Here is a 26,678-nt window from a genome sequence, read left to right as displayed (position 1 = left end):
GGACAAAGGAGGGCTTTCCCATTGCACTCAGGTGGCTCCCAGTTCACAGGAGTTCTGAGAAAGACTTGAATCCTCTAACGTCCAGGAAGAACCCACAGGGTGGCCTCTTTTGTTACTGCCATCTCCCTGCTTTGAAGGTTATTCGAGGACAGAACAACTAGGGGAAGGTCAGTGGGTGTGCTGGCCTGGGGTCTTGTTGACCGGGAAGTGTCCTCGGGTTATGCACGGAACGAAGACGAGCTTATCTCTGGGTTTTCCTGTGTGGATAAGCTACCAGGGATGTAGGGTTTGCCAAGTCTCAGACACATGCCAAAGATCGTGAGCAGTTCTGAGTCTTCTAACGCCAGCTGAAATAAAACCATATCTCCAGGGGAAAAGCATTTACTTAATCTTTCCATGGTGTCCTTGAAGTTCTCTAGGGCTACGGAGGATCAGGGCTACTTGTGACTTTGCTCCCACAGAAGCGAGTTGATGGCCAGGGTCTCTCCACTACCCAGAGCCCCTCTTTCTTCTTCCATCACCACCATTCTCAGCTCGCCCTGGTGAGAAGGTGTGCCGAGTGCGTCAGAAACGCACTCCCCTCCTCCTCTCGTTCAGTGTCTTAGCCTTCCAGGCAAACACGTGGAACGCAGAGGTGGAGAAGTCTCTCTGCTTTGCCCTGAGCACTCCAATCCATCATCCTTGCCTCTACATCTCCTGTCTGAGTAGAGCCAGTGGGAGAGGTCCTGGGAGGAGTGACCACAAAACAAAAAGTGCAGGGAGGACATCCAGACAGATTGGAGAGACCGTGGGAGACGGGGAGAAATCCCTCCCCCCAAAATTTTATCGCCACAACAGAGTTGTGTTTCTCAAGACAGATCGTTCTACTTCTCTTGATATGATAAGACGCTAGAACTATCTGGTCTGACTCAGACTTTGGGGATGGAGACCAGCTTGACCAGGGGCAGCTCTTGAGAAGCCCAGGGCAGTTATCAGGATGCAGGGAAGGAGTTGGGGGGCAAAGGATGTTGTTGCAAAAGAACTTTTGTATAAGATGGAGAAAATGTCTGTTTTTCATATCAAGGAATGAAAGGCCCGATAAAGACTGAGAAACGCTGACGTCCCTGCTGGCCCCACCCTGGCTCACATGTCACCCAGAAAGTCTGCACCCCCAGCCAAGGTTCTTAACCTTTGGATCACGGCCTCCTCGAAGAATCTGATCAAAGCATTAGACCGTCAGCATCCAATAACACCCGTGTGTGCACACACACAGGCACACATGCAATTTTGCATTCTGTTTGGGCGTTCACAGATTCCCTCAAACCTGTCCAAGGCCCCTGGCACCCCAGCTGGATGTCTCAGGTCTGCCACCATCTGGGAACCGATGGGGGTGGGGTGGCTGCAAGTGCCCCTTGAGAGCCTTGGAGCCCAGCCCCCTGCCGCCCAGCAACTCTGGGAGTTCCCAACTCTCCTTGTCCTTGGACCCCCGGCCCCCCCAACACCAGGAGGGACTTCCAGACCCTCAGAACCCCACCCCCAGTGGCCAGTCCCCAGCCTGCTGGCTCCTAGGGTTGCCAGGAGGAGGGCGGCGCGGGCGCTCCCCCCCGGGCACACACACAGTTAATCCTCGGCGGCTGCTGTTTGGATAAAATGCGCTGGGAGCGTTCGAGGCTCCGCGGCCGCTCACATCTGGCCGGGATTTGCTCCTTACACGTCTGTCCCGCTTTCTTCGGCTCTTCCTCTACTTTCGAGAAACCGCGTTTCCGCTTCTGGCCAAAGAGACCTCGGAGTCCAGGCGATCCAGGTGCCGGGAAGGGGTCGGCTGTTGCCTGCACCGCCTCCCCTCCCACCCACCCCCTCCCCCGCAAACTTTCGGGGCCCTCTGTTCCGGAGGACTTCTTTTTTTTTTTTCCTTCCTGCTTGCTCTCTCCTTCGACAAGTCTGGTCTTCCCTCGACCTGGCCGGGAGGAGGCTCCGCCGCTGGGAGATGCTGTAAGAGAGGCCGCGGGGAGAACGCGGGCGGCCAGCTCGCTCCCGGACGCCGGTGGTTGGCGGTAGGTGGCCTGGTGGGCGGGGTGTTTGTGCGGGGCGAGGGTAGGGGGGCCCGGAGCTCCTTTTTCTGTCTTCAGCATACTCAGAGAATCGGTACCTTGACTGGGGCGGGCAGCGGGCGAGGAGCATAGTGGGAGGGGTCGGGGGCACTTGCTGCCAAGGGGCAGAGAGACCAGTTGCGGGAAGGGTCCGGTGCGGGTTCCTGCTGCTGCCTGCCTTGGTGGAGATGCCACGGAGAGCCGTGGCGTGGTCTCCATCTGTGACCAGGAAGCAGGAGGCTCCGTGGCAGATGCTGTTGGGAATGACTGGTTCTGTTTGTTTGTTTTAGTCCCTAAGTGGTGCCTGACTCTTTGCGACCCCATGGACTGTAGCCCGCTAAGCTCCTCTGTCCATGGGATTTCCCAGGCAAAAATACTGGAGTGGGTTGCCATTTCCTCCTCCAGGGGATCTTCGCCACCGACGGATCGAACCCGCGTGGTCTTGCATTGGCAGGCGGATTCTTTACCACTGAGCCACCTGGGAAGCCCCTGGGAATGGTTGGACCTCCCTTGATTTTTGTGGCGTGTTTACATTGCTTCATTCTTCTCCGGGTGTGAAAAGGAAAGGAATGATACCCAAGTTCCCCCTCTATCCCTGGTGGGGAGCTCCTGCCCCAGTAGCTCCTGCCCCAATATCTCCTGGATCATGTGAGATCCAGACTTGCCTGTGGGCAACTTGGACCCCACACAGAACAGGGAATGCTGACTTTGGCCCCTGCATCTAATGGCTTTGGTGTTCCTGGAGGGGTCCAGTCTGGACAGGAAAAAATGATGTCCCTTTCCCGGGGACCCTCTGGTCTGCCGGCATCACGAAGGTGGCCCTGGTTGGGGCTGGAGTCGCTGAGCTGCCCTTAAGCCTCTGGATGGAACATGCCTCTCGGTGCAGCACGAAATGCCAGGCATCTCCATAGCACAGGTGTGAGCCCACCTGTCCAGGGCACACATGTCATGTGAGCCTGGGCCTCGCCGTGCACAGCTGCTGTGTCTCCCGTGGGACCCCAGCGTGCTTCAGGCTGACCCACTCGGGCGCGGCCCGCCCTGTGACTTGTTCCTGTCTCTTCTCTCTTTCACTTGGTTTCTAAGAACGGAGGCAGTTTGGCACACTAGGAGTTTCCTCCTCCGAAGCTTTGAAAATGGGGAGTGTCCTGAGAAACTAAGTTTTCTCAACCGCCAGCTACATCCTGGGTCCCTGGGGGGAGGATGTGAGGTCCTCAGAGGCTGCTGGGCCTTTGCTTTTTATAGTTCAGGGAAGCACGCGGACAGCCCCACGTGCAAGGTCACACATAGAGGCACTTGACTGTGTGTGCTGCCGGGAGAGGCCGGGCAAGAAGTACATGCTCCACAAGGCCTGCTCACTGTCCCTGCTGACCAGAGAGGCCGGAAACACACAGGTGAAGGGGAGATGGGGACTGAAACACACAGGTGAAGGGGAGATGGGGGACCAGAGGGTTGAGCTGTCCTCTCCCGCCCTCCTTCTCCACTCTCCTTCTTAACCTGAGCGTAAGAGGAGCTTAGGGATGACCCAACAATAGTAGTAGCAATATAAATGATGACAGTACACGTGCGTGTGTGTATCTGTGTGATTCCCACACAGTAAGCAATGAGCAAATGCTGATTCTCAACAATTCTACCAACGGCACTGTCATCCCTGATAAGCTCAGAGAGACTGTGGCTTGCCCAGAGGCAGTAGGTGGAGGACCCGAGGCCTGCATCTCTGTGCCCAGAAGGGATGTGACTTGCTCAAGGATGTGCAGCTTTCCAAACGGAGGCTGGAAAACCCAAGCTTCTCAAGTTTGCAGATTTCTACTTCCCAGCTGCCCAAAGAGAAAGTTCCTTGGGGCCAAGACAGCCAGGTTCTGCTTCCCAGGGACCCTGGCCCTCTCTTCTGGCTCTCTCTCCCCCTTCCTTCTCTCATCTTGAGTCTCTTGGGATGCCAAAGTGAGCAGCGGGTCAGGAAGACAGAGAAATGCAGGTGCCAGAGGCCTTGGATGGTCCATCTTTCAGCCAGAGGACACCGCTGCCTGTCTGGGGCAGGTGCAGCCAGCCAGCGAGGGGCATGCTCACAGGTGGGAGCTGAGAAAGCCGACATGGCCTCGGGAAGCCTGCAGGCAACTCCCGCCTCATTCCTGGGACGTAACCTCCCTATTCAGGGCAACCAGCGCAGCATAATTCTTTTGGAACATGCTTCTTTCTGTTGTTCTTCCTGGTGCCTCGCTCCCTTCCCTCCACCCACCCCCCCTTCCCAGCTGTAATTAGCATGACTCATAAACCAAATATTCTGGCATTGAACTTTACCCATCAAAACAAAGATGAAAAGAATTTCATAGATATAGTCATGCTGCTGGGCGCCCTCACTGGACGTGAGCTTGTCTTTGGGTTTTTGTCTTCAGGGGCCGGACCCTTGTGTGGGTCCCTGTTCCCGGAGTTGGGGGTGGCTGAGGCTCCAGGATCATAGGCGAGAGGTGGTAGTTTGCAAAGTAGAGGAAGAATAGAAAGTTTCCCTTCTGTTATGGTCCCCACACTCTGCTGACAACTTAAGGTAACTCTGCCTGCTCACCTACTAGAGAGAGAAATGGCCGTTTTGGAAGCAGCCTTGTCCCCCCGCTCTGAGAGCCCAGCAACCTTCAGTGGGGCCGATGGCATCCCAGGACACTTCATCTTGGTGGTGTAACTACCACGTGTGCTAAGGCTAATTATTTTCTTCCTGTTTTTACCTGCTGAAATCTGCCTTCTCATAAAGTCAAATGAGACAGGGCAGCTTCCTGGATGGGACTCTTGACATCTCCTTGAACTGACCTCTCCCACAATGCGAGGGACCACCTGCTCACAGTGAGAAGGATTTGGAAAAGGACCATGAGAGCCTGACCAGGTGCTTCCTTCTGTGCTCTCGGGGCAGCCCAGGGAGCCGGTCCCCTGGGTCCCAGGATTTGGGATCCCTGGGGCGCCTCCTGGGCATCCCCGGCCTGGCAGGACCAGTTCTGTGCTTAACTACAGACATGCAGAAGTGGGCACGCTGGCTCTTCCCTTCCTCCCCAAGCCTGTGGTGAAACTTTTGCCACTGCGGCCTGTGACCTCTGACCTTTGTCTTCTTGCCTCTTGGAGAGCGGCTTGGTGCCATGAGCAGGCGTGGGAGCTCTTGAGACCTTTGGGGGCATCTTTATCTCTGAGTCCTCATCAAGGTTGCAACCGAGCAGTGCCTGAGCAGTTGGAGGCAGAAGCAACTCCCAGACCCTGTGAAGCCACTCATCCTTCCCATGCTTGCTTCCCAGGACTGAGCTCAAAGTGGAATGGGTGTGGGAGGCCCCCCACTGCCCACCCAGCTGTCCCTGGCCTGCGCAGAGGCCTTTGGAGTGAACCCCTCTCCAGCTGTGGACGGCACAAGCATAGTCCTGTCCTGGCTTCCTGTCTCATTCAGGATGGCCATCAGGAGAGCTTTGGGCCTGCCTGCTCCTCCATGTCTGACCACTTCCCTGCCTGACCATCTCCTTGGCTCGTTTGAAATTTTCTTGAAATGAGATGGAGCAGAGCAGGAGACTGTGGGCAGGGATGCGGGATGGGAAGGAGGCAGACAGGCGGGGTGGGCCGTGGGGGGTGTGGGGAGCCTGTGGACCCCAGGTTCATGGCGTCTTGTGCTGTGTCAGATGTTGCTGTTGGCCACTGGTGGATCCCCACTTGGGGGAAGGCCCCAAACCCTTTGCCTCCCTTGCACCCCCTCCCAAGTGGGGACATCTGGTTACCAGCCGTCCTCTGCCCTGGGGACTAGCAGAGGAAAAGGACCTCGCCTGGGAAGGCTGCCAGCCCTGGTGGTGCTGCGGGCGGGTGCAGGCCAGACGTTGGTTGGGCTGGGCTCTGCCCCTCTGCCTGCAGGTTCTGAGGCTGGTGGTCAGGGTGGGTGACTGGGGTGTGCTCGGAAACACTTGGGCTCTTTCTGCTTGTGAAGAGTCTGAAGTGAGTTCTGGTGAGAGATGGGTGGATCTGGGTGGGGTTCAGAGTAGCCCTGGCTCTCAGATTTTCCAGCATTCAGGACATCTATCCCCGACCTTCCCCTTCTCCCCACCGCCTTTTTTTTTTTTTTGGCTGCACAGTGTATCATGCAGTATCTTAGTTCCTTGGCCAGGGATCAAACCCATGCCCTCTGCAATGGAAGAGCAGAGTCTTAACCACTGGACCACCAGGGAAGTTCCCTTCCTCCCTCGATTTAAGATATAGTTATGAGAACAAGGGGCTTCCCTGGTGGCTCACGTGGTAGAATCTGCCTGCAATGTGGGAGACCTGGGTTGGGAAGATCCCCTGGAGAAGGATCTGGCTACCCACTCCAGTCTTCTTGCCTGGAGAATCCCATGAACAGAGGAGCCTGGTGGGCTACAGTCCATGGGGTTGCAAACAGTCAGACATGACTAAGCAACTCACACTTTCACACGAGAATAAGACCCATGGTACTGTAATCTGTGTAGACCTATGAGAAAGAGACCCTGAGAATATCCCATGGAACAAGCAGACCCAGGCCTGGGAAGCTGGGGAGCTGTGCTAGAGTTCAATGCCTGCCGTTTCCACTTTGTTCCCTTCTGATACTGTATTCTTCCCCCGGTTCCCTCTCTGCAGGGACCTCTCCTCTGGGGCCCCCACACCTGACCCCAGGCAACCTCTGAGGGATAGGCAGACACAGGGCACACTCAGTGCATCCACAGTGTCGATTATTATTATTATCTTTTGGCTGCTCCATGCAGCATGCAGGATCCTAGCTCCCTGACTAGGGATTGAACCTGCACCCCCGGCATTAGCAGCACAGAGTCTTAGCCACTGGACTGCCAGGGCAGTCCCCCAAAGTCAATTCTCTACACCATTCCCCTCTGCGAGCTGCACTCAGCCTCAGACCCCTTTGCTTCTGAGCATCAGAGGGCATGGGACGTTCACCATCCCTGTGAATTGTGGGCTTCCCTCTTCCCTCCCCTCCAGACCTCACCCATGCACCATTTGCTCTCTACCCTGCAAGAGCAGTGCCCTCAACATGTACATTCAATGGGCCATAGCCCCCATGCCCTTCCATTCTGAGGTGTGAGGGGGGCTCCTGGTGATTCTGTGCCTAAACCCAAAGGAGTTCAGCTCCAGCAGTGGGTGTTAAGATACGACCCCAAGAGATCTTAGCACATCACTTTGATGAGACAGTTATCAGGGATGCCCCAGTGCCCTGCATGGTGCTGGGCCTGGGACAGGCCCTCAGCAATCTGCTGGAGGGATGGACACGAGGGTTCAGCTGGGAGATAATTTCTGCAGGGCCCGGGGCTGCTGCTGCTGTTCCCACGGTAACCGAGTGAGCTAAGCAAGTGAATGCCTGCCCAGAAGGTGGGGCCCCCCCGCTGGACCGTGGTTTGGTAGAACCAGCCCATCCTACCTGGCTTCTTCCTGGAGGCCCCCTTGAGGCGCAGCAGCAGGAGCTCTGCTGTCAGGCACACCTGGGTCTCACCTGAGCTGTAGCACCTGCCACAGCAGGGCCTGAGCGGTGACTCCCTGACTCTGAGCCCATTTGTTCCTTGGAGAAATCGAAGTGGCTGTAGGGGTCAAGTGCAGTAGCCTCCGTAAGGTATGTGCCCAGAGCCCAGCACGCAGCAGGTGGTTAACCAGTGGTCACGGTAGAGCTTTGTTAGAAGCAATCTCTGGTAATGGACAGGGCTGCTCACGGGCCCATTAATGCGCCTGACCATGCCTGACAATGGGCTCATGGCTTTTTCTCCATTTCCTCCTGTTTGATGGCTGCAGGCAGCTTCCTTCAGTAGCGAGTCACCAGTGATTGGTGTGTGAAAGGCAGAACAAATCCCCTGCTTCTAGAGAACGTGTTCTCTCCAGCTAGCCTGATTCTAGCCCCGCTCCGGCACCTTCTCCCGCATAACCAGTACCCACGGTAACTCCAGGGTTCTGCTGCCTGATCGGAGCACTGTGTCTTCTTCTTTTTCCATCACATTGCTAGAACCCAGCCCTCTTCCCAGTGCTCAGCAGACACTCAACACACACTTACGAAAGAACGTGGGACTTTAACATGAGGACAATTTATATTCCACACAGTCTGGCTTGAGCCCCAAACTCGCCACAGTGTCCCCAAGCCCCTCCCCCGTTCTCCTCTCCCTCGAATAGACTCAAATTCCTCAGAATAAACAAAATGCTCTCTCAATCCCCAGAGTGGGGCTTATTTGTCATTTTTCTAAGTGGAAAATAATGTGTACTTAATGTGAAAAAATATGTGACTATTATAGGGGAAAACCCCAGAGATACTAAAATAAGAAAATGGCAAACATCCATATTTTCATCACTCGGAGATAATTGCTGTCAGCAGCCAGGTGGGTGGCCTTTGGGTCTCTGCAGTTACTGTATGTGCGTGTGTGGATGTGTTCTTATGTACATTTGTTTTCAACCTGCATTTTAAACTCATCAGCATTTTATGAACATCTTTTCATGCCCGTAAATACTCATCTGTTGACAGAGGTCAGTCCTTAGTGCTGCTGGCTGAGGTTGCCCACCTCCCAGCATCATTTATTTGTTTATTTGCTGCTAAGTCACTTCAGTCGTGTCCAACTCTGTGCGACCCCATAGATGGCAGCCCACCAGGCTCCGCCGTCCCTGGGATTCTCTAGGCAAGAACACTGGAGTGTGTTGCCATTGCCTTCTCCGATTTGTTTATTTAAATGCCTTTAAATGGAGCATGTGTTTCCCTGTTGTTGCAGTCTCCACCCCTCCCTATGACATTACAGCCCAGACCACGGTCAATGGCTAAAGGCGCTTGAGTTTGTCGCCCTGAGCAACCACCTCGTTTTTAGCTTTCCATTGTGTGGATGTACCGTCATTTGATTAGACAGCTTTTGCAGGATCTCGGAGGTGGTGGTTTGTAACTTTGGTTGATGGAGGCAGTGGGTTGCAACTCTTATTTTTCTTTTAAATTTTTTTCTTTTTGGATCTTCGTTGCTGCTCGTGGGCTTTCCCTAGCTGTGGTGAGTGGGGGCTGCTCTTCGTTGAGGTACAGGGGCTTCTCCTCATGGTGGCTCCTCTCGCGGTGCACGGGCTCTAGGAACGCGGCTTCAGTGGCTGCAGCACCCGGGCGCACAGGCTTAGTTGCCCCATGGCATGTGGGGTCTTCCTGGACCAGAGACGGAACCTTTGTCTCCTGCACTGGCAGGTGGATTCTTGACTGCTGGACCACCGGGGAAGCCCGTAACTTTTTTTTTGAAGTAGAAGGCTTTGAGTGCTGATAAGAGGAGCATTTGAGGCAAAGACGGCTACCTGGTCACACCAGGATTCCGCATTCTGATGACACATAATAGTGTGTCCTTGGTCACTCTCCCCACTTCCCTTCTCCCCCTACTGCAGACCACCCACGTTCCAAATTAGAGACAGAGCTGAACACACTGGCTTGAGTCCTCTTTGGACGATGGCTCTGCTACTTGAGAAGGCCTGAAAGGGAGTGCGGAATTCAGTCAGTACTGAAAGTCAGACCCCAGACCCTGGAGATGCTTGTGAAAAACGCATCACCTGTGTGTGAGGACCTCCTGGCCTGTGAGGGGACCAGACAAGAAAGCCGCTCTGTGCCAGATGCTGGGGGAGGAAACTTCCTGGAAGAGGTGGCATCGGGCTGGGGTCTGAAGGACACGGCAACGGGGAAGGTGGCAGGAGAAAGATATGGAGGATGAGACCGTGGTGTGACTTCTGTTGGGACTTCCAGTGGCTCTAGGTGGCTGGCGTGAAGGATACAGGTGCAGGGGTGGGGATGAGGGGCCAGAGATGAGACGGGAGATAGATGGTGAAGTTTAAACATTTCCTCTACTTTCGTGGGAAGCCTCTGGGGCCAAGGGTGGCATTCAGATGTGCAGGTTTGAAAGTGGCCTCTGGCAAGCAGTTTGGAAGGCAGAGGAGAGACGAGACAAATGCAGGGCTGAGAGAAAAGCGGTGATGGCAGCCTAGACAGGGAGAGAAGACCTTCAGGAGGCCTGGTGATGGTGCGGGAGAAGCAGGGGTCCAGGGTTCTCCCAGGTGCCAGCCTGCGGCCCCTGTGTGAACAGCTGTACGTGCAGGAGTAGGAGCAGGGCTGCTGGGGGCTGAGAGAGAAGACAGAAAGCTAACAAGGGGCTCGAGCATCTTACGACAGACTGAGGAGACCTGGTCTGAAGACAGCTGGACACCTGGGTCCGGACCAGCGCTGTCCAATAGGACTTTGCAACCATGGACGTGTCCTCCCAGCTGTGCTGTCCAGGAGGGGAGCCACTTAAGATGTGCTTGAGTGACGGAGAACGGAAATTTTCACTTTGTTTAGCTGTCATTAATGTATCTGGCCCCAGGGGCCAGACACTACTGTTGTGGAGAGCACAGGCCCAGAGCTTGGTGGTCAGGGACGCCTGCTGGGGACAAGGATCGAGGACCCATCTGCTGAAGCCATCGTACAGGAAAAGACGGGCAGAAAGCGTTTGGAGGGAGAGGGGCTGAGAGCTGAGGATACAGCCTGGAAAACACCTGTCTCTAAAGGGGAGGTTGCGCAGGGTAATCACTGGGAGACAGGGTGGGCCGGAGCAGGGGCGGAGAGGCAGGTGGTCATCTCCGGCAGGCGCTCTGCAGCGCACACGAGAGCCAGAGCTGTCTGGGCTGGATCGGGAGGTGGCGGGACTGTTGGATGCTGAGCTAAATTACACTCTTGACTTAGAAGCCACTAGATGTGGGACAACCTTCTACCTTTTGCCAAACTCCCCCCACCCTGCCCTGTCCCTGGAGATGGCTGTAAAACACGGCAGTGATTTTCAGGTCCCAGAAAATTGAAAACGGTTGTGCTGCTTGTAAAAGGGGTAGTGCGGTGGCCGTGGAATTCCCAGCTACTTCCCACCCTCCGTCTTGGGGGCGGTCAGCCCTCTGAGGGTGTCACCACTGCGGGGCAGTGGGCCAGGGGCCAGGCCACCTGCGGCGTGGGCTCCAGCGAGCACGAGCTGTCAGTGGCTCTTCTCTCTAGCACGGTTCTCAAAGCGGGGGCAAGCCTGCCGCCCGAGGCCTCACAGCTGGGAGGTGATCTAAGGACAGGGCTCTAGTCAAGGAAATCTTTGTTTGTACTGGGGAGGCTGGGCTGGCCAGGTGCCCCCGAAGGCCCGCCGCCTGCGGCCCACGTGGTCTCCTTGTTTGCAGGGCCTGGGCAGAGATTTAGGCAGTGTCTGCTCTCAGCTCCAGGTGAGCCCTTTCTGGTCTAGGCACAGAGAGTTGCCCCAGGAGAGGATGGAGATGTTTCAGGATGGGGAGGAGGCCTGGCCCGTCTTACCTTGGCTGTTTGGTCCCAAGTCAGCGCAAAGGAAGCCCTCGCTTATTCATCAGCAAGTAGCCCTGGAAGACTTCATTGCCATCCCTGGCCTTGGACTTTGGAGGGAACAAATAAACCCCCGAACCTTAAGAAAATAAACCCTCTTCCTCTAAACCAGAGAACAGCTTCTTGGAAAAAGGAGAAGAAAGAGATTCCGCGAGGGAGATGGGCACCAGGACGCCTTCATCTTTTGGGAAAGGCTCAGCTTACCCCCAGTTGACCGGCGCATGCGTGCGTGCTCAGTCGCATCTGGCTTTTTTCTACCCCATGGACTGTAGCCCGCCAGCCTCTTCTGTCCATGGGATTCTCCAGGCAAGAATACTGAGTGGGTCAAAGCCGGTGCTCTGGGACAACCCAGAAGGATGGGGTAGGGAAGGAGGTGGGTGGGGGGTTCAGGATGGGGAGACACATGTACACATGTGGCTGATTCATGTCGATGTATGGCAAAAACCACCACGAGATTGTAAAGTAATTAGCCTCCAATTAAATAAATAAGTAATTTTTTTTTTTTTAAAGGGAGACACACACACACACACAAAGAATACTGAGTATGTTGCCATGCCCTCCTCTGGGTTATTTTCCTAACCCAGGGATTGAACCCGTGTCTCCTGCATCTCCTGCTTTGCAGGCTAATTCTTTACCTGACTGGAGTTTCTTTAATAAAGGATCCCCATCCCCCACCGCTGCTTCCTCTAGCGTGTTGGGAGGAAGCCAGAGAGGGCCCAAGACCAGCTGGGGCTGCCCCATTACAGAAGGGAAAATTAGATATGAATTGGGTTCCTGGGTTTGGTGAGCAAACGTCATTTATCAAGTGGACGTCACTCTGCCTCCCTCCTGCCCATCACTGGAGGAGCCTGGTAAGTGGAAAATGAGTGTAATGAATGGCTTCTGGGGAAGGAAAGCAGATGCCACGTGTTAGACAATCCTGATGGTCATCAGGGCCAGAGGGACACCCCAATATGGGGCTTTCTTCTTTCTGGGCACCCCAGGATCTGAGTCCAGGGGACCTCTTGCAGCAGCTGGAGAGCTCTGAGCATCTCAAGTGGAGAATTTCCGCCAGATGTCGAAGCAGAGAGGCAGCTCCAGGGCTTCCTTTCTGGTGGAGAGATCATCAGGGAGGGGAGAGGGGGGCAGGAGCAGATGTGCCGCTTGCTGAGCTGAGGGATGGATGATGCTGGGTTGAGACAGGCTCTGATTGGATGCTGAGTCAAGTCGCCTTCTTATCTAGAAGACATTAGGTGTGGGAAGACATCCTATCTTAGGCCCAACTTTCTTGGGAGATGAGTGTGAAATTTGGGGATTGATGTCCAGGCCCTAGAAAAGCCAGACGAAGATATTTGTCTTGGGAGTAAATTGAGGTCTGGGGCCCGGCCAGAGCTCCTGGAAAGCGTCAGCTGGTACAGAGGAGCAGAGTCCTTCAGGAGATATTAAGGAGGGTTGGTGACTGATTCAGTGTGGCGGGCATGTGAGAGGAAGGCATCTAAATGACTCTCAGATTTCTGGCCCACTGTTTGCTCATGCTTCCTACTCCCCCGCCCCCCAACTTCATGTTAATAGGACTGAGCTGCCCAGTGGAGCTTTCTACGGTAATTGAAATGTTCTGTTCTCTGCCCTCCAGTATGGTAGCTCCCAGCTCCCTGTAGCCATTGAGACCCTGGAATGCGCCTAGTGTGACTGGGAACAGAATTTAGAATGATCTTTCCTTTATTTTATCTTTTTGGCCGTGCCATGCAGCATGCGGGGTCTTAGTTCCCCAAGCAGATATCAAATCCGTGCCCCCTGCTATGGAAGTGTGGAGTCTTCACCACTGGACCGCCAGGGAAGTCCTTAGAATGTTCTTTAATTTTAATTGGTTTAAAATGAAATAGCCACAGGTGGCTGGTGGCTACTGCAGGGCATAGCACAGGCCTAGAATGTCTCTCTCCTTTTTTTTTTGTAGATGAATATCTTTTTTAAATTTCTAGTTTGTTTCGTTTTGGCTGTGCTGGCTCTTCGTCGCTGAGTGGGCTTTTCTCTAGTTGCGGAGAGTGGCGGCTAGTCTCTAGTTGTGGCGTGTGGGCTTCTCATTGCCTGGGCCCTGTTGTAGCGGAGCACCGGCTCTAGGGCCCGCGGGCTTCAGTAGCTGCGGCGCATGGCTCAGTAGCTGTGGCTCCCAGGCTCTAGAGCACATGGCTCAATAGTTGTGGTGCATGGGCTTCATTGCCCTGCGGCACGGGGGGTCTTCCTGGATCAGGGATTGAACCCGTGTTTCCTACATTGGCAGGCGGATTCTTTACCACTGAGCCACCCAGGAAGCCTCCAGAATGTCTCGTTTTGAGTCAACATCTGCCGTTTTTGCCTTGGGCTGTCTCCTTCACTGGCTGGTAATCGCCTTGAGGTTATGGGGTGTTTATAATCTGCAGTGGCATCCCTGCCTCCCAAGCTCTTGCCTGATGCTGTGCGCATCACCGGCATCCAGGAAACCATGGCTGTGTTCAGTTTTCTGCTGAGAGGCAATTCCTGAGCTACATAGGCCATTTGGACTTGTCTTCTAAATTCCTTCTAATCCAGGGAGATCCCGGGTTTCTCTCCCCTCTCAGAGCAGCTGGTTACCCGATGATGATCAGGGAAGAGGGAAAACCATGGTTATAAAATGCTTTTGTCCAAGGGCACTGAGCTGGGTGTGGCCACAAGGCAAATATGTGTAGCCTGAGGGCTGGGAGTTCACTATCAGAATGCTGGCTGACACCCTGGAAGTGGGCGGGCCCCCCAAAGTGCTGGGACCGGTTTTTGAACAGATACAAAGAAACTTAGACTTGTATATGAAAATCCTCTCCTTAAAGGATTCACCACACATCCATTCTGGGGCTCTGGAAGATAAAAATAATTAACCAGGAAGTGTTCTCACACTTCCTGTCTTCCTCCAGACCCTGCCATTGACCCAATTCCTCCTTTTCCCCTCCCACCTACTGTTGGAAGAGGGGAGGAGGTTAAGCTGCAGGGTGATGGGGAGGGTTGAGGGAGAGGAGAAGAGGAGCCACAGGTCCTGGAGGGAGTGAGTGGTAGAAAAAGATGTTCATGGAATTGCCATGGAATCTGGCAACTGAGTGTCTTGCAGGGTTTGGGATGGGCAAGTCCAGAACTTGAGTCATGTTGGAATCGACCTCAGACGCCTTGACCGCAAGGCTGCCAGGAGACTGGACCACGCAGGACCAGATTCAGAAGGGTTACACATCCCTGGCCGAGCCGTCCTGGGGGTCGCTTCCCAGACCTGCCTCGCTGAGCACAGCACGTTCTCCTGAGTCACCTTTCTGGGCTCCACACCCCCTCTGTTGCAGGGGACTTTGTTTCACTGGAAATCACTAAAGTGGGCCAGAGCCAAGTTTGGTTGGAAGTTGGGCAACACTGTTTTTTTGCCCCAAAGTGATTAAAATGATCATAGTCATGATGCTGACTTTGCTGTGGGACTTGGGGAAATGGTTCTGAAGATAGTTGCGAAGAGGGAAAGGTTTCAATCTGGGTTTGCCTTGGCTCCAAAGAGGAGGTCCTTGAGGAGAACCTCCAGCCTCTGCTGACCTCTCTCAGTCCGCCTGGCGCCTCCGACACTGCCGGGCCATCACGGCTCCACCCCCGCCGATATCACCACCCCTTCACGGGCTGCATCCTGGTCTCCGTCTCTTCTGACCCAGGTACAGAAAAATTCCCTTTCTAGACTTCGAAAGAGACATACCAACGTGCAGAAGGGTGCTTCCATTGGGGGTGGAGGACTGATTCTCAACTGGGAGGATTTCTGCCTTCTGGGGGACACGTGGCAAAGTCTGGAGACGGTTTTCGGCTGTCACAACTGGGGGTAGGGCTATGCTGATGACATCGAGCGGGTGGAGTCTAGGGATGCTGCTAAACATCCTGCAAAGCACAGGACAGCCCCTCCCCCTCCCTCTACCCCACGACAAAGGTTGATCCAGCCCCAGATGTCCTCGGTGCCCAGGCTGAGGGACCCCGGGGGCAAAGGAATCCAAGATAACTCCTTCCTTCCTCTTGCTGTTATTTTCCAACTTTCCCCAAATGAATTGTATATTACTTTGGATTCTGGGGGGACAAGATGTTTAAAGAAAGGAAAATCTCTTTTCCTTTCAAGTGATGCAAGTTTGGCATTGAAGAGGAAAACGAGAGTAATTATCAAGGCGCCAAGGAAAAACAGAGGAAATACAGAAATAGGGCAATAAACAAATTTGGAGAATTCAATCTGACAAATATTTGTTGAGCAGAGGGTGCTGCAGGATGCTTGGCGGGTCCAAGATGAACAAGACCATGTCCCAGGCCCAGAGGAGGTCACGGGTCTGCGGTGCAGAAACTTCCCGGCCAAGAAAAACTCTTTGCAGAATGAGACAATATGAGAAGCACAAACAGCAAAGAGCACGGGGAATTGGTTCCAGTTGAGGATCTGGGGGGCTTTCCTGGTGGCACTAGTGGTAAAGAACCCACCTGCCAATGCAGGAGACATAAGAGACATGGGTTCGACCCCTGGGTCGGGAAAATCCCCTGGAGGAGGGCATCGAAACCCACTTCAATATTCTTGCTTGGAGAATCCCCATGGACAGAGGAGCCTGGGGGGCTACAGTCCATGGGGTCGCACAGAGTCAGACACAACTGAAGTGACTTAGCACACAGGCGTGCACCAGGGTCTGGGAGACCTTCAGGAGGAATATGAAACACCTGGATAGGTCTTGGGTAGGATTTTGATGTGATTGGAAGGCAGCCTGTTGAATTCAAATCCAGCCCCCATGGCTTATAAATTGGACAGCCTTAGGCTAATCAACTTTTCAATGTCATTTTTTCCTCACTGGTGCTTAGTTACTCAGTTGTGTCCGACTCTTGGTGACCCCATGGACTGTAGCCCTCCAGGCTCCTCTGTCCATGGGGATTCTCCAGGATAGAATACTGGAGTGGGTTGCCGTACCCTTCAGCAGGGGATCTTCCCAACTCAGGGATTGAACCCAGGTCTCCCGCATTGCAGGCAAATTCTTTACCATGTGAGTCACCAGGGAAGCCCTTCTTCACTGGTAAATTTGGTATAATAATGAATGAATATTGTCTCCTTAAAGGATTCCCTGCAGGTCCATCTGAGGCCTTTGATAGGGTAAAACCTATTAATGAGGAAGTAATCTCAGAAGGAACCCAAACCCACAGGGTTGTATGGATGAATGGAAATGCTCTAGTGATCCCCAGCACCAGGCCTGGGGCAGTTGTCAGTGGAGCACGGGCTCGAAGGCATGTGGGCTTCAGTAGCTGCAGCGTACAGGCTCAGTGTTGTGGTGCACGGGCTTAATTGCCCTGCTGCAAGCGGAATCTTCCCGGACCAGGGATTGAACCTGTGTCCCCTGCATTGGCAGGTAGAGTCTTCACCACTGGGGCACCAGGAAAGTCCAGGAGAGATTCTTTTAATATGCGTTTTACGAATTACACTTATAAGTACAAACTTTTTTTTGTGAAATGGAGGTGAGGTCGTGAACGTTTTGAGTGGGGGCACTGGTTCCAACCAGTTTCTAGGTCATTGGGAAGGTCTCTGGGCCCTGACTCTTGGCAGGTAGAGAATGTGGAGGTGGCGGGCCCAGCTAATCCACTGCAGGGGATGGGGGTATGCAGAGAATTGAAGAGGTGGTGGAAGTGTGGGTTGGGGGCTTGGGGGTGGGGTTCCCGCGGAGGCCAGCCTTCCTGGCTCCGTCTCATGTCTCTGAGGACCCACTGGGAGCCTCAGCTCCCTTGGCTCTGGGTGCTGGTCCTCTGCTTCCCCCAGGTTTTCCTGACCTGGCATGGGGCTCCAGCAGGGCCAGAGCATTCTGTCTTCAGAGCTAAAACAGCGAGCCCACTAACACACAGAAGAAAGAACGAAGCTGAGAGTCAGCACAATGAGAGGGTCGTGCCCTCCGGGGCTGCGAGGTCTCTGAACCAGGGGAGGTGAAGTACGTCCACGGAGGCCCAAGACACGTGAAGGGAGCATTCACCTGGATAGACGATTACCAAGAAAAACAGAACTCGCTCTCAGTATTTTCGTTCCCCTTAGACATGAAAAGAGGAGTTAAAGAAAAATCAGAAAATCAGACAGGACCTTCTGAGGCTGTTTCCTTGTTTGATGCTTTGTTCGTCCCCCATGAGGCCTGGTTCCCAGCTCCAGCCTGGCTGAGAAGGGAAGTAGGTGTTCTTACTCCCCCAGCTTCAGCCCTTTCGCTGTGCAGTCCAAAGGGTCCAATTTAGTGTCCTCGTCAGCACTTTCCATGTTAAATTGTATGTTTTGGTGAACAAAATGGGTTGGGATTGACCACCGTCTTCCCTTCCATGATGGGAGGTTTTCCAGCCACCAGAAATAGCCGAGGTGCACGTGACTCCTGACTCCACAGGCGTGTAAACCCCATGGCTGGCCCGGGTTAGCCAGGGTGGTAACTGACAGTGAGAAACAGGTGAGATGTTGTGTCTGTTTTAAGCTCAAGCACTGCCTCCTAGTGGGCTCACTGAGAACCACCCCAGTGGTCAGCTCTTTCTAGAAGGACTATCTCAATCCTGGACGAAGAGGGTCCTGTCCAGAGCTTTTTGGAGAGACATGGAGCTGGCTTCAGTGACAATAAGTGCCCTCTGGGGCTGGGCAGACTCGCCCCCCACCCCCACATCAGATACTCAAGGACACTTACTGGTGGGCCACCTGGTGGCCAGAGAGCAACTTGACACCTTCCTGCACACCGGCCCCCACGGTGCTGGCTGGGGCAGACTCACTGCACAGTGGACCCCCAAATTCATTCCAGATTTTGCTCATTGTCCTAACACGGTCAAGATACAATCATCTTCAGAGCTCAGGGTTGAGGGGTCTCCTTCCTGGGAGGCATGGGGGTGCTGGGCAGAGCTCAGCGGCCACAGGCAGCCGGGTGCTCCAGGGTGGAATGTGCGAGTCTGTGCATATTAAGTTTGTGAGTGTGCTGAGAGAGTGCATGTTGGGGGTGGGCATGCATGTATGCCTGAGTGTGCACACATGTGAGTGCATGGGAGTATACACGAGTGTGTTGAGTGTGCAAGTATGAACACAAGAGTATGGATTTGAGTGTGTTTTAAGTGTACTGTCTTGAGTGTGTGTGGAGTGTATTTGTGGATGAGTGCGTATTGTCTGTGTGAGAGAGGGTGTGAGTACGTGTGTGTGTGGGCCCGTGTGTATGTGCGTGAACATGCACTGGGGTTTGTGTGTGTGTGTGGGAGTGTGTAGCTAGGTATGTGAATGTGTTCAGTGTGTGAGTGTATGATCACCCTCCCAGGAGGAGCGGCAGCGAAGCGCCTCCCAGAGTAGTGGCTGGGGCGAACTCCATGGGCTTGTTCTCCCCGTGGGGCTCTTCCAGCCCACATCCTCCGTGTGTCTCCCCAGCAGGGCTTGGCGGGAAGATGGGCTCCCGCGGGCTGAGACTCTCGCTGGCGTGCTGTCTGCTGCTGGCCTTCGCCTGTGGTCTGGTGCTGGGCCGAGTGCCCCATGGGCAGCAGGAACAGCAGGAGCAGGAGGGGACCAGGGAGCCGCCGATGGACCATGCTGAGAGGTGAGGCCATCGGGTGTGGGTGCCGGAGCTCTGGCTCAGTGGTGGGGATAAGGGCCGAGTCCGGGCACCCCCGAGTGCTGTTGACGGCCAGAGAAGGGGCAGAGGCTGAGGCTGAGGAGCTGGGGGACGGAGGCAGCATTTCTCCTTTCAGTGACCCGGGCGTGTTGTCTGCAACTGTGGGTAGTAACCCAGCCTCATTCCAGCCCCAGAGGAATATGGGTCTGCCTGAGGTTCTGCAGTCACATCCTTAAAAAAGAACATGCCACCCCCCGACCCCAGCCTTTGGTTTCTTTGCATTCTCGCCTGTCCTTTGAGAGTATCTATTAGAGCTCTAAGCACCACCTGGAAGTAGAAGGCAGGGACGCTGCTAGACCGAGAGTGCATCTCCACCACCCTGCTGTCTGATCACATTACCAGGTGGGGGACAATGGGTGAAGACTGACACAGGAAGTGGCAGCTTTCCTTGAAAAGTTATGAATTTCTTCCTCATGGCATTGTCTTCATATACCTGATAGCTCAATTGGTAAAGAATCGCCTGCAATGTGGGAGACCTAGGTTCGATCCCTGGGTTGGGAAGATCCCCTGGAGAAGAGAAAGGCTACCCAGTACAGTACTGGCCTGGAGAATTCTGTGGACTGTATAGTCCGTAAAAGAGTCAGACATGACTGAGCGACTGTCACTTCACTTCACTTCATATACATATGCCTTCAGTGATACACAGACTCTAGGATCTTTGGGATATTTTGTAGGGATACATAAAACGCTTAGGATTACTGATGGAAAAGTTGTTCATCAAACAAGAGGTCCTAGACACCCAGTGCTGGCTTTGAGTTTTATCAGCACTTTTCACTAGTCAACTTTGGGCTGACTTGATACTCAAGGCTTTGGGCTGTCTTGGAATATATTGGAATTGCATAGGTCTGGGGCAAAGGAACATCATTCTTGGGCCTTTCTGCTGGCTCAGACTTATAAAGACTCTGCCTGCAATGCAGGAGACCCAGGTTCCATCCATAGGTTGGGAAGATCCCCTAGAGAAGGGAATGGCCCCCCACTCCAGTATTCTTGCTGTAGAGTTCCATGGACAGAAGCAGACTACAGTCCATGGGGTCGCAGAGTCGGACACGACTGAGTGACTCGCCCTTTCACACACACAACAGCATTCTTGACCTTTGTCTTGTCTTCTCCTCCCCTTCTTCTTCCTCCTTCTTTTCATTTAACGAACATTAATCAAGTGCTGCTACTGAGCTGGCCATCTGCCTGGCCCTGGGGACATACACATCGATGACACAGTCTCTGGGCTCCAGGAACTCCAAGGCTGTGGGGGGACAGACACGCATGACCCACTTCAGTGAGGCTGGCTCTGCAGTACAAGTGTGTCCACAAGGTGGATGTGGAGGGTGGGGGAAAGTTAGGTGGAGAAGTGACTGGGTCTTGAAGGTCACTGGGGGAGCATCCCAGGCACAGAAGCAGGGGAAGCTGCCTGGCAGCCAGGGCAACACGTGTGAAGGGCAACCTTTCCAGTGTCTGACTGTGTAAGGCTAGTGGGTCCTTTGAGTAGTGGGAGCCAGTGTTGGAGGGTAGAGGCTGGGAGGATGGGATGAGCCTTGTGGGGAAGGATCTCTCTGGAGCTTCATCTGTAGGGGAGTCGTGGAGAGATTTGCATTTCATGGTGTTCTAGAAAGAATTCTGCCCAGGGGAATGAACTGGCAAGAAAGAGATGAATTCCAGGAGAGCATTCAAAATGCCAGTGGTCCCAGAAGTGAGGAGAGCCAAGGGCCCAGGTCCTGGAAGTACTTTGTTGGTGGACTGGGCTGACCCCTCAGGACTGCATGATTCTCCGAATGGAGCAGAGAAGCATCTGTAATGAGGCTGAGGGTCCCATTCTGGTCATGCTGGTCATGCTGCTGCTGCTGCTGCTGGGGACAGGGTTTGGAAAGAGAAGACTCTAGGGACAAGCAGAAGTGAAGGGCTGTCAATTTGGGACACTTCTTATGTGTGGGGCTCATGGAATCTTTGTGGAGACTTCTGCTGGGAGGTGGGGGCAGGGTTTCCTCTGAGGGTCTAGGACTTGTTTAGTTGGTAAGTTGTGTCCAACTCTTTTGCGCCCCAACATGGACTGAAGCCCGCCAGGCTCCTCTGTCCATGGGATTTCCCAGGCAAGAATACTGTTTTTTCGGTATTGAATACCATAGGCGTGGGTTGCCATTTCTTACTCTGGGGGATCTTCCCCAGGAGAACCTGAGTCTCCTGCATTGGCAGATGGATTATTTACCACTGAGCCATGAGGGAAGCCCCTAGAGCTTGTAGGTGGCTGAGTTTAGGGCATAGAAATCCTTTTCCTGGATTGTCTGTGATTTGAAAATAGGAGCGGAGTAAAACAAGGGGCTGACCCTTTGATGAGAGGACTGTGCCACCTCCAAGATGGTGCTGTCACAACCGAACAGCTGCAAGCAGAGAGCACGGTGCAGTGCAGTGTGACGCCGGGAGGTGGCAGCGTGGAGCTGCTGCTCCCCGGGATCCTCAGGAGCCCCTTTCCAAATGTCAGGTTGTAAACAGGACCGTAGAGTCTCCAGCTGCTGCAGTTCCCAGGAATCCCACAACGTCTGGCTGAGCCCTCTCATTTGCAAACAAGTCAGCTTGACATAGTGTCTTCCAGAATCCTGGAGGTCAGAGTTCCAAGTTAAGTGAAGTGAAATGAAGTGAAATTTGCTCAGTTGTGTCTGACTCTTTGAGACCCCATGGACTATAGAGTCCATGGAATTCTTCAGGCCAGAATACTGGAGTGGGTAGCCTTTCCCTTCTCCAGGGGATCTTTCCAACTCAGGGGTCGAACCCAGGTCTCCCGCATTGCAGGCAGATTCTGTACAGTCCAAGCCACCAGGGAAGCCCTAGATACGTGAAGGGGATGTTCATTCAAGGGCTGCCATGTCATGTCATCCCGAGACCCCTCCTAGAGGTGCCAGATTTCTCCCATGGAGCCTCCATCTTGCCAGGCCCTCAAATTGTTGCTGTTTTTGTTATCATTATTTCCACGACGGTCACTACAGTTAACGGAGGGCAGGGGCTCTTTCTGAAACTTCACTGAGGACCTTAGAGTTCACCAAGAGCCAGTGCAGCACATCTGGGAGGAAGATGTGGCTTCCTGGATGGCGCTAACAGTAAAGAATCCGCCTGCCAATGCAGGAGACGCGAGAGACGCAGGTTCAATCCCTGCATCTGGAAGATCCCCTGGAGAAGGAAATGGCAAGCCACTTTAGTATTCTTGCCTGGGGACTTTCACAGACAGAGGAGCCTGGCGGGCTACAGTCCATGGGGTCGCAAAGAGTCGACACGACTGAGCACAGAGCACAGCAAGAATGCAGACATCTGAGTTGAGAGCATGCGAGTCAGGTAGCCCAGACTCTCTAGCAGAAGACAGAGAAGAGTTCCTGGCTCTGAGAGTTCCTGGCTTTTACAGTGATGTCTTTACTCCCTTAGAGATGAAGAAGAGCATGAAAAATACGGCCCCAGGCAGGACGAGGAAGCCCCTGCTTCTCGGTGCCTCCGCTGCTGTGACCCTGGTACTCCCGTGTACCAGGCCATCCCGGTGCCGCAGATCAACATCACCATCCTGAAAGGTCAGGCACAGAGACCAGCCGAGGGCACCTTCCCCTGGGGAGCAGAGAGGGCGCTGCCCTGTCCTGATCGGACGGCGGGGCAGAAGATAGACTTAGGGAGGAGGAGGGGCAGGGGCAGATGGCTCCCTTGGGGCACTGAGCAGAAGCATGCTGTCATCTGGGGGGAGGAAGGAATTCTGTTTCTGAGGCTCTGGTCCCCTTCCAAGAGGAAAGGTTGGGGACAGGACCACGGGAGAAGAAGCCTCAGGGCAGCTCTGGGTCTCACCCCTCCTGCATTTGCACCGAAAGCCTCAGGGTCACGGTCCTGCGAGCAGCACATCACCTTGCACAGCCCGGCACAACTGAGTCGGGAAGCCAAACGGCCCGGGTCCTACATCCCCGGGGCCCTGTGTCTGCAGTTCATCTGCTTCGAGAGAGCCATGGGCCTGGCCGCGGCTCCTGTTGCTTTTGGATAAATGCTTTACGTTGCAGGGATTTTCCAGAAGGAAGAAAAAAAATTTTTTGATTGCTTCTGGATGAAAAGAGAAGAATCCTTGAGATTGCTTGACACCGTGTGTTTTCCCGTCCTGTTTAGGTGAGAAGGGCGACCGGGGAGACCGGGGCTTGCAAGGCAAATATGGCAAAACAGGGTCCATGGGTGCCAGGGGCCACACGGGACCTAAAGGGCAGAAAGGGTCCATGGGGGCCCCCGGGGACCGCTGCAAGAACCACTACGCCGCCTTCTCCGTGGGCCGGAAGAAGCCCCTGCACAGCAACGACTACTACCAGACGGTGATCTTCGACACGGAGTTCGTGAACCTCTACAGCCACTTCAACATGTTCACGGGGAAATTCTACTGCTACGTGCCCGGCATCTACTTCTTCAGCCTCAACGTGCACACCTGGAACCAGAAGGAGACGTACCTGCACATCATGAAGAACGCAGAGGAGGTGGTGATCCTGTACGCGCAGGTGAGCGACCGCAGTATCATGCAGAGTCAGAGTCTGATGCTGGAGCTGCGGGACCAGGACGAAGTGTGGGTGCGCCTCTTCAAGGGCGAGCGGGAGAACGCCATCTTCAGCGACGAGTTTGACACCTACATCACCTTCAGCGGCTACCTGGTCAAGCCGGCCAACGAGCCCTAGCCACCTGCCAGCCTCCGTCGCCACAGGCTCACCTCCCCTTCTCCCTGTGCCCCACCCTCCTCTGCTGGACCTTCCCCACCCCACCCCCCACCATCTGGAACCTCCCTCATCCACTCCTGGTCAGCCCCTCCTGCACCCGGGTTTCCCAGGCCCCCCATGCCACCCTGCTTTGGCATTCGACATGACGCCCCTCACGGGAGCGGGAAGCAACGTTGGCTGGGTGGTCCCAAGCCTTGCTGTGTCCGCACGTGCAATCACCAGGTGGGTGTGCTATGGGAGTTCCCCGCTGTGTACACGTCCTTGAGTGAGACCCTCCCCCGATGTGCCCCACGACAACGACGCACCAGGGTGTCCCAGAGCAAGCCACCCTTGCTCCAGTTGCTGGGAATAATAAAGCCAGTTCTAAAGGTTGTGAAAGGAGCAAAGTAAACCATGAAAAGAGAGGGAGGCAGTTGTTATTTTTGTCTTCCGCTGGCCCCGCTGGCTCCCAGGAGGGCCGTCTCTGCTTTAGGCAGCGGAAGGCTCCTGGTAAGACAAGATCTAAAGTGGATGCCGAGAGTATCCACTAGAGAGGAAACTACTGGCTTAATATTTTAGGCCACATACAAACCTTCTTGGGGGACAGCTGGACTGATGTCCACATCCTGTGGACATTCCTGTGGCCTCGCCCAGGGGCTCAGCTGGTCTTTCTGAGCCACAACAGTGAGGGGGTTTGAACTGGGCGGCAAGTGTCAGCTCCTCAGAGGGGCAGCCACGCCCTCGGCTTTGGCCTCTTACTGGGGGAATAGTCTGCTGTTCAGTCTACTAGAAACCGTGGGCTTCTGGCAGCAGGTGGTTCTCTGAGCAGCAAAGGTCAGTACAACCCAGACAAGCCATGCATCCTTGCGTGGCTCTGTTCACCAGCACCCCCCACACCCCACCCTGGCATCCTGGGCAGGGCTTCCACGCCTGCCACCCTGGCACAGGCTTTCTGTCCCTCTTCTCCAATGGGTCAGCTAGGGAAGGCTCAGGGGTCTTTGGTTTTGTAGCAGCTCTCATGGTTGCACAATATTTTCAATAAAACCTGCTCATACACCCTCTCATAATCCTACACCCCAGAGGGTTCAGCATTCAGCCTGCCAGGACCCTCCCCTGGAACCTCTTTGACCATCAGCCTAAGACCATGCAGGGGGGTGCTTTCCTGGGCCCCAGAGCAGGGGAGAGTTCGAAGGGACTGGAAGGCTCCCCCCTGCCTGTCTCCGGAGCTCCTGCACAGCTTAGCCTCTGAAAGAGGGTGTGTCCCCACCACCGGTGTCAGAGCCTCTGCTCTGAGCAGGGTGTGGGGGCGCTGCCTGGATTGGTGCTCTAGTTCTTGGCTGACTTTGGCCAGGCAGCCCTCCCCCACTTCCCTACATCAACCCCCAGGGCCGGGGTCACCCTGCCTGCTTGGGCCCTAGGCCCAAAAGGAGGCCTCCTGCTCACGATCTGGTAATGCCCAGTCTTGACCGATCCCTCTGCCCTCGCCGGGCCTGGCTGTGGGGTCTGGGGTCCATACATCCCTCCCTCTGCTGGTCAGACTTTAAAAACTGTTTCTGTTTCTGCTGGTGAGCAGGGTGCCCGCCTGCTGCTTTGTGCTGCCTCGGTGCTCTTTCAGAAAACATTAAACTCGGAATTGTGTGTTTCAGCATCACAGCCTCATAATTTTTGGGCCTTGAGACAAATCCTCCTCCTTTCTTTCTTTCTTTTTTTAAAAAATATTTAGTTATTTGGCTGCATCCTGTCTTATTTGGACACACGGGACCCTGTGTTGCCGTGTACAGACTCTCCAGTTGTAGCACTGGGCCTGGTTGCTCTGCAGCATGTGGGGTCCTAGTTCCCTGACCAGCGATGGAACCGACATCCCCTGAATTACAAGGCAGATTCTTAGCCATTGAACCACCAGGGAAGTCCCAAATCCTCCTCTTTTCTATCTCCTCCCTTCCCCCACCGGAACCCCGCCGACTGTCCATTGGTGGCCTGGGAGCCTTTAGCTTGGAACCTGGGAACATGAGTGCCCAGTGGCCATAGGCTGGGCCATGAACTGCCTCATTTCTCACAGGAATGCATTTCACAGCCAGATGAGGCCCCGTCGGACGCCCGGTAGGAGAACAGCCTTCCTTGTTTTTTCTGGCTTCCAGTGGCCCCATGTGTTCCATGGTTTGTGGCCACCTTGCTCCAGTTCCTGCCTACCTCTGTCTTCACGTGGCCTTCTTTCCCCAATCTCTTAAATCTCCCCCTCCCTTCTCTCCCAGTTGTTGGAATTAGGGCCCAGCTTAAATCCAGGACATCTCCTTCCTCTTGAGATTACATTGATTACATTGTAATTGATTTGCATTGATTACATTTGCAAAGATCCTATTTCCAAATAAGGTCACGTTCACAGGTATCGGGGGTCAGGACCTGGATCTATCTTTGGAAGGATGCAGTTCACCTACTACAGCGGCTTGCGGGTTGAGTACACCCACTGACAGCACCTTTTATGCCTGAGCGGTGAAGAGCAGATGTTTCTTCTTCTCTCCCCGTTGCTTGCCAACTGGGTTAGTGGCCAGTGACCTTATCAGACTGCCAGCAGGCAGTGCCGAAGCCGCCTTGGCCCCGCTGGTGCCAGCAGGCTGGCAGACAGCTGCTGTCCTCCCTTTGCCTGGCTATGGAGTGGGCTTGGGTGGCCATACTCAGTCTTGCACTGGGGCCAGACCGGAGCAGGCGGACACTGCAATCTTGCTCCCTGCAGGACAAAGAGTGGGCCCCACCTCCACACAGCTGAGGCCACCGGACAGAGGATGCAGCTGGGAGCAGGGGCTGAGCGCATTTCCCAAAGGTGCAAGTGCAAAGAACAAGTCGGCTTGAGGCAGGTGCCCACTGCCCGCCCTCTCTCCAGGGACAGTCGCGTGGAGTGTGTAATGCCTGATCCACGGCTGGCCACGCCGATATGGGAGAGGAGGCAGGCTGCTCTGGAGCTTACCCGATCCCCTTTGGCTGT

The 26,678-nt window shown here is 54.5% G+C and overlaps 1 protein-coding gene across 5 annotated transcripts; it reads left to right on the top strand.

Annotated features, from left to right (window-relative positions):
• The first annotated feature begins 1,621 nt into the window (after nt 1–1,621).
• C1QTNF1 (C1q and TNF related 1) lies at nt 1,622–25,346 on the top strand. Of its 5 annotated transcripts, none has more exons than XM_019981909.2 (4): nt 1,622–2,033; nt 18,773–18,938; nt 22,416–22,555; nt 23,130–25,346. In XM_019981909.2, exons 2-4 carry the CDS (start codon nt 18,790–18,792, stop codon nt 23,678–23,680), a joined length of 840 nt encoding a protein of 279 aa, XP_019837468.2. In that variant the 5' UTR covers nt 1,622–2,033; nt 18,773–18,789; the 3' UTR covers nt 23,681–25,346. The 5 variants fall into 5 exon arrangements, with proteins under 5 accessions (XP_019837468.2, XP_019837467.2, XP_070630064.1 ...); XM_019981908.2 differs by having other exon boundaries at nt 1,623–2,033; nt 18,776–18,938; XM_070773963.1 differs by lacking the exon at nt 1,622–2,033 and adding an exon at nt 3,350–3,460 and having other exon boundaries at nt 18,776–18,938.
• Nucleotides 25,347–26,678: the final 1,332 nt, after the last annotated feature.

Source organism: Bos indicus, chromosome 19 (genome assembly GCF_029378745.1).
Source record: "Bos indicus isolate NIAB-ARS_2022 breed Sahiwal x Tharparkar chromosome 19, NIAB-ARS_B.indTharparkar_mat_pri_1.0, whole genome shotgun sequence".
Lineage (NCBI taxonomy): Eukaryota > Metazoa > Chordata > Mammalia > Artiodactyla > Bovidae > Bos > Bos indicus.
This window is presented reverse-complemented; position numbering and strand designations above follow the sequence as displayed.

What these genes read in the sequence shown, in the direction of transcription:
- C1QTNF1 (XM_019981909.2), top strand. Translation starts at nt 18,790, where the DNA reads ATGGGCTCCCGCGGGCTGAGACTCTCGCTGGCGTGCTGTCTGCTGCTG. An exon ending in CCGATGGACCATGCTGAGAG is followed by an intron (nt 18,939 to 22,415) that starts GTGAGGCCATCG and finishes TTACTCCCTTAG; the next exon opens with AGATGAAGAAGAGCATGAAA. An exon ending in CAACATCACCATCCTGAAAG is followed by an intron (nt 22,556 to 23,129) that starts GTCAGGCACAGA and finishes CGTCCTGTTTAG; the next exon opens with GTGAGAAGGGCGACCGGGGA.